The 7279-nt window shown below is 50.6% G+C and overlaps 1 protein-coding gene across 3 annotated transcripts in view; it reads left to right on the top strand.

The window, feature by feature from the left end:
- The first annotated feature begins 213 nt into the window (after positions 1-213).
- Positions 214-7279, top strand: part of aup1 (AUP1 lipid droplet regulating VLDL assembly factor) — a 48092-nt gene continuing 41026 nt past the window's right edge. For all 3 annotated transcript variants that reach the window (XM_070866788.1, XM_070866790.1, XM_070866787.1), the window contains exons 1-2: positions 214-263; positions 4548-4685. In XM_070866788.1, coding sequence (XP_070722889.1) covers positions 223-263; positions 4548-4685 — 179 coding nt within the window. In that variant the 5' untranslated portion in view covers positions 214-222. The remainder of the gene's footprint in view (positions 264-4547; positions 4686-7279) is intronic.

Raw genomic sequence — 7279 nt, 5'->3', positions numbered from 1 at the left:
GACAGAGAGAGAGATGTGAGGGCGGCCGGGAGCAGCGGGCACTGAGCGGGAGGAAGACCGACCCAGAGAGAGAGAGAGAGACAGCGGCAGACCCGAGCCGGCGGCGGGCGGGCCCAGGCCTCGGGCTGGGAGTGGATCGGCGGCCGGAACTGAGGCCTAGGTTCAGGGGGACAGGCTGAAATTGAGCAGCGGGGCTTCCCCGGGGGGGGGGAAGGGAGGGAGATGGAGGCCCCGCGGGTGGAGCAGCTCTTGGACTTCAGGAGGTGAGACTGTGGGCCGGCTCTGAGCGCGACATTATCCGGGTCTTTCTCTTTCTGCTGTGTGTGGGATCTTGCTGTGCGCAGGGTGGTTCCCACAATGCATCACTGGGCACACGTCATCAGGCTGCAAAGCATTCTGGGATGTGCTGAGGTTGTGAAAGGCGCTATAGAAATACACAGCATCACAGTGTGTGTGTGTGAGAGTGAGAGTGTGAGAGAGAGAGTGTGAGAGAGAGAGAGAGAGAGAGAGAGAGAGACTGTGGGTCTGCACTGACCCGTACACTGTTTGTGTATGAGAGAGACTGTGGGTCCGCAGAGACCTGTACAGTGTGTGAGAGTGTGAGTGAGACTGTGGGTCTGCACTGACCCATACACTGTTTGTGTGAGAGAGACTGTGGGTCCGCAGAGATCTGTACAGTGTGTGTGTGAGAGAGACTGGGTCCGCAGAGACCTGTACAGAGTGTGTGTGTGAGAGACTATGGGTCCGCAGAGACCTGTACAGTCTGTGTGTGAGAGAGACTGTGGGTCCGCAGAGACCCGTACAGTGTGTCTGTGTGTGAGAGAGACTGTCCGCAGAGACCTGTACAGTGTGTGTGTGAGAGAGACTGGGTCCGCAGAGACCTGTACAGTGTGTGTGTGAGAGAGACTGTGGGTCCGCAGAGACCTGTACAGTGTGTGTGTGAGAGAGAGACTGTGGGTCCGCAGAGACCCGTACAGTGTGTCTGTGTGTGAGAGACTGTGGGTCTGCAGAGACCTGTACTTTGTGTGTGTGAGAGAGACTGTGGGTCCGCAGAGATCTGTACAGTGTGTGTGTGAGAGAGACTGTGGGTCCGCAGAGACCTGTACAGTGTGTGTGAGAGAGAGACTGTGGGTCCGCAGAGACCTGTACAGTGTGTGTGTGAGAGAGACTGGGTCCGCAGATACCTGTACAGTGTGTGTGTGAGAGAGACTGTGGGTCCGCAGAGACCTGTACAGTGTGTGTGTGAGAGAGACTGGGTCCGCAGATACCTGTACAGTGTGTGTGTGAGAGAGACTGGGTCCGCAGAGACCTGTACAGAGTGTGTGTGTGAGAGACTATGGGTCCGCAGAGACCTGTACAGTCTGTGTGTGAGAGAGACTGTGGGTCCGCAGAGACCCGTACAGTGTGTCTGTGTGTGAGAGAGACTGTCCGCAGAGACCTGTACAGTGTGTGTGTGAGAGAGACTGGGTCCGCAGAGACCTGTACAGTGTGTGTGTGAGAGAGACTGTGGGTCCGCAGAGACCTGTACAGTGTGTGTGTGAGAGAGAGACTGTGGGTCCGCAGAGACCCGTACAGTGTGTCTGTGTGTGAGAGAATGTGGGTCTGCAGAGACCTGTACTTTGTGTGTGTGAGAGAGACTGTGGGTCCGCAGAGATCTGTACAGTGTGTGTGTGAGAGAGACTGTGGGTCCGCAGAGACCTGTACAGTGTGTGTGTGAGAGAGACTGTGGGTCCGCAGAGATCTGTACAGTGTGTGTGTGAGAGAGACTGTGGGTCCGCAGAGACCTGTACAGTGTGTGTGAGAGAGAGACTGTGGGTCCGCAGAGACCTGTACAGTGTGTGTGAGAGAGAGACTGGGTCCGCAGATACCTGTACAGTGTGTGTGTGAGAGAGACTGTGGGTCCGCAGAGACCTGTACAGTGTGTGTGTGAGAGAGACTGGGTCCGCAGATACCTGTACAGTGTGTGTGTGAGAGAGACTGTGGGTCCGCAGAGACCTGTACAGTGTGTGTGTGAGAGAGAGACTGTGGGTCCGCAGAGACCCGTACAGTGTGTCTGTGTGTGAGAGACTGTGGATCTGCAGAGACCTGTACTTTGTGTGTGTGAGAGAGACTGTGGGTCCGCAGAGATCTGTACAGTGTGTGTGTGAGAGAGACTGTGGGTCCGCAGAGACCTGTACAGAGTGTGTGTGTGTGAGAGACTGTGGGTCCGCAGAGACCTGTACAGTCTGTGTGTGAGAGAGACTGTGGGTCCGCAGAGACCCGTACAGTGTGTCTGTGTGTGAGAGAGACTGTCCGCAGAGACCTGTACAGAGTGTGTGTGTGTGAGAGACTGTGGGTCCGCAGAGACCTGTACTTTGTGTGTGTGAGAGAGACTGTGGGTCCGCAGAGACCTGTACAGTCTGTGTGTGAGAGAGACTGTGGGTCCGCAGAGACTGTGGGTCCGCAGAGACCTGTACAGTGTGTGTGTGAGAGAGACTGTGGGTCCGCAGAGACCTGTACAGTGTGTGTGTGAGAGAGACTGGGTCCGCAGAGACCTCTACAGTGTGTGTGTGAGAGAGACTGTGGGTCCGCAGAGACCTGTACAGTGTGTGTGTGAGAGAGAGACTGTGGGTCCGCAGAGACCCGTACAGTGTGTCTGTGTGTGAGAGACTGTGGGTCCGCAGAGACCTGTACTTTGTGTGTGTGAGAGAGACTGTGGGTCCGCAGAGACCCGTACAGTGTGTCTGTGTGTGAGAGAGACTGTGGGTCCGCAGAGACCTGTACAGTGTGTGTGTGAGAGAGACTGTGGGTCCGCAGAGACCTGTACAGTGTGTGTGTGAGAGAGACTGGGTCCGCAGAGACCCGTACAGTGTGTGTGTGAGAGAGACTGTGGGTCCGCAGAGACCTGTACAGTGTGTGTGTGAGAGAGACTGTGGGTCCGCAGAGACCCGTACAGTGTGTCTGTGTGTGAGAGACTGTGGGTCCGCAGAGACCCGTACAGTGTGTCTGTGTGTGAGATAGACTGTGTGTCCGCAGAGACCCGTACAGTGTGTGTGTGAGAGAGACTGTGGTTCCGCAGAGACCTGTACAGTGTGTGTGTGAGAGAGACTGTGGGTCCGCAGAGACCCGTACAGTGTGTGTGTGTGAGAGAGACTGTCCGCAAAGACCCGTACAGTGTGTGTGTGAGAGAGACTGTGGGTCCGCAGAGACCCGTACAGTGTGTGTGTGAGAGAGAGACTGTGGGTCCGCAGAGACCCGTACAGTGTGTGTGTGTGAGACTGTATGTTCGCACTGACCCAAACACTGTGTGTGTGTGTGAGAGAGAGATTGTGGGTCCGCACTGAACCATACACTGTGTGTGTGTGTGTGTGAGACTCTAGGTCCGCACTGACCCGTACACTGTGTGTGTGTGTGAGACTGTAGGTCCGCACTGACCCGTACACTGTGTGTGTGAGACTGTATGTCCGCACTGACCCATACACTGTGTGTGTGTTTGTGTGAGAGAGAGAGAGACTGTGGGTCCGCACTGACTCAGTGCAATCGAATTGATTTTTGAAAGAATAAACAAAGAAATATTGTTTGCTCTAGCCGCAGGGTTGTTCAGGAGAGGACACCGATATAGGATAAATTGGCAGAAGAACTAGAGGGAAGTGAGGAGAATCTTTTTTACGCAGCGAGTTATGAACTTGAAGGCACTACCTGAAAGGGCGGTGGAAGCTGATTCAATTGTAGCTTTCAAAAGTGAATTGGATAAATATGTGCACGGGCAAAATTTTCAGGGTTATGGGACAAGAACAGAAGGGTGAAATTAATTGAATGCCACCACATTACAGGAAAGATGTGATTGCACTCGAGAGGGTGCAGAGGAGATTTGCGAGGATTTTGCCAGGACTGGAGAATTTTTGCTGAGGAAAGATTGGATAGGCTGTGTTTGTATTCTTTGGGACAGAGGACGCTAAGGGGAGATTTAATTGGTGTATAAATTTATGAGGCCTAGTTCGAGTGCATCGGAAGGACTTGTTTCCCTTGGCAGAGGGGTCAGTAACCAGGTGGCATAGATTTAAAGTAGTTAGAAGGATTAGATGAAGAAAATAAATTTTACCCAGAGGGTGGTGGGGGTCTGGAACTCACTGCCTGAAAGCGTGGTAGAGGCACAAACCCTCACCACATTTTAAAGTACGTGGATGTGCACTTGGAAGTGCTGTAATCTACAGGGCTACCGAACCTAGTGCTGGAAGGTGGTATTAGGCTGGACAGCTCTTTCTCGACCAGCACGGACACGATGGCCCGAAATGGCCTCCTATGTCGTAATTTTCTATGTGGGGACTGGCTGAAAATTCGGCCCAACACTGATGTGGGCCCACACTCCTTTCACAAAACACTCCATCGAACCAGCCAGCAGGGTGCTTTGCACCCCATTTGATCCTAGCTACCAGAGGTTGAAAGCCAGTGACTATAACTTTCGACACCAACCATTCCCACCCCGTCCCCAATAACTGTACCCCTTTCCTGTCCTCTCAGTTTGTGTGGCAAGTTCTTAACCACCTGTGTTTCTCTTTAATTTGCAGGTTACCTGCAGATGGTTTTATACTGGCTCTGCTCGTGCTGTACACTCCCTTCGGCATCTGTTTAATGCTTCTCAGGATATTTATTGGGATTCACGTGTTTTTAGTAAGCAGCGCTCTTCCAGATAACCTTTTGCGAAGGTACGGATGATTTTTCTCAATCCCCGGTCGCTCTGAATAAAAGTTTAAAAAGAACAAAATGGAGTGGGCGGGCAAGGTTTTGTTCTGTTTTTGCTTCCTGACAGTTGGTTGCGGAGTGACCATCTTCTCGTCTTGGGCAGAGGCCTGAGTGAAAAGACCGAAACAGTCGGCGATTGAACAAAGTGGAGAAGTAGTTTATAGAATCTTCAGCACAGAAACAGGCCATTCAGGCCACAACTGGTCTATGTTGGTGCTTATGCTGCACACAAACCTTCTCTTACCTTCATCTAAAAAGAAAGTCTTGCGTTTACATTTTCTTTTATTCATTCTTGGGATGTGGCCGTCGCTGGCAAGGCCAGCACTTATTGCCCGAACCTAATCGCCCCTTGAGAAGGTGGTGGTGAGCCACCATCTTGAACCGCTGCAGTCCGTGTGGTGAAGGTGCTCCCACAGTGCTGCTTATTATTGTTTCTCATAGCTATGTTTTTTTACAATGGAGTGGCTTGCTGGGCCATTTCAGAGGGCAGTTAAGAGTCAACCACATTGCTTTGGGTCTGAAGTCACATATAGGCCCAGACCGGGTAAGGTGTTTTGTACAACCAAGAGTTGGGGGATGTTGCAGAAGTGAAGGAACTTGAGGGGACAGTTGGTGAGTGGGGTCTGCAGGCATGTTACCAAGGGTAGGATCTTAGGATGTGCCAAAGCGTTTTACAGCTAATGAAGTGCTTTTTGAAGTGTAGTCACTGTTGTAATGTTGGAAACACGGCACACACAAACAGCAGTGTGAAAATGATCAGATAATCTGACCTTATCATGTGCTTATCTAACTTCTCCTTATGAATTTCGAGTTTGTGCTGAAGAGTGGCTGCAGTTCCACTTCAAATACTGATCTGACTGTCAGAAAGAAAGACTTGCATTTATATAGCGCCTTTCGCGACCACCGTACGTCTCAAAGTGCTTTACAATGAATGGAGTGTAGTCGCCTTTGTAGTGTGGGGAACTCGGCAGCCAATTTGCACACAGCAAGCTTCCACAAACAGCAATGTGATGATGACCAGATAATCTGTATTTTGTTATGTTGATTGACGGCTAAATATTAGCTTGGACACCGGGGATAACTCCTCTGCTCTTTGGAATAGTGCCATGGGATCTTTTACGTCCTCCTGAGAGAGCAGAGGGGGGCCTCGGTTTAGCGTCTCATCCGAAAAACGGCACCCCCGACAGTGCAGCACTCCCTCAGTACTACGCTGGGAATGTCCGCCTAGATTTGTGTGCTCCAGTCCGACGTGTAATCTGACCCTTGCCGAGGCGTGCCAAGGCAGCTCTCCACATTTGTGCCTGGATGTGCACACACTATCGTCTGCAGTGTTTTAAGAAGGCAACCCACCACCACCACCTCGAGGGCCACTAGGGATGGGCATTGTCCACGTGCCGAGAACAAAGACCCACTCTGCTAGAAAAATGCCTGCTTGTAAGATCACAGGCAGTCCAGTGGGCTCCAGCTTAACGCCGCACTCTGTTGCAAACGATGCAAGCTCGACGCAATGAGAGACGCTATCTTTGGGGGTTTACTCACCACTTTGCAATACTATGCTTCATTGTGCTCATTACCGTCTTTCGGATGAGACGTTAAACTGAGGCCCCCGTCTGCTCTCAGGTGGACGTAAAAGATCCCATTGCTACTATTTCAAAGAAGACCCGAAAAAGTTATCCCGATGTCCTGACCAATATTTATCCCTATTTCCTATTACAACAGTGACTACACTTCAAAAGTACTTTATTGGCTGTAAAGTGCTTTGAGATATCCGGGGTCATGAAAGGTGCTATATAAATGCAATGCTTGCCACCACTAAAACAGCTTATTTTACAACAGTGACTACACTTCAAAAAGTACTAAATTGGCTGTAACACGCTTTGGGACATTAGAAACAGACCCCCCGAGCCTGCTCCGTCATTCAATAAGATCATGGATGATCTGATCTTGGCCTCAACTCCACTTCCCTGCCTGCTCCCCTTAACCCAGACGTCCTGAGGTCTTGAAAGATGCTATATAAATGCAGGTCTTTGGTCATCGTCACATTGCTGTTTGTGGAATCTTACTGTGTGCAAGTTGAATGTGGCATTTCCGACACTTCAAATTTGGGACGGCATGAGAGGCACTATAAAAATGCAATTTCTTTTTCTTTTCCTTCCTTTCCTTCTCTTCTTTCCTTCTTTCCTTCTTTCTTTCTTTCTTTCAATGTGGAAAGCTGTCTTATGTACCAGCAGTTCTTGTGCTACTCTTCCAGTCACTATTATAGAAGATAGTGCATGATTAATAGTGGAAACAGGAATCGCTGAAATGTGCGGCAGCAAAAAACATAGAAACATAGGTGCAGGGGTAGGCCATTCGCCCTTCGAGCCTGCACCACCATTCAATAAGATCATGGCTGATCATTCCCTCAGTACCCCTTTCCTGTTTTCTCTCCAATCCCCTTAGCCGTAAGGGCCATATCTAACTCCCTCTTGAATAAATCCAATGAACTGGCATCAATGAACTAGCAAAAAAGCCTATAAATGTCAGTATTTTGAGTGTCAAACTGTCAGTTAAATGT

Source organism: Pristiophorus japonicus, chromosome 2, assembly GCF_044704955.1.
Source record: "Pristiophorus japonicus isolate sPriJap1 chromosome 2, sPriJap1.hap1, whole genome shotgun sequence".
Taxonomy (NCBI): Eukaryota; Metazoa; Chordata; class Chondrichthyes; family Pristiophoridae; genus Pristiophorus; species Pristiophorus japonicus.
This window is presented reverse-complemented; position numbering and strand designations above follow the sequence as displayed.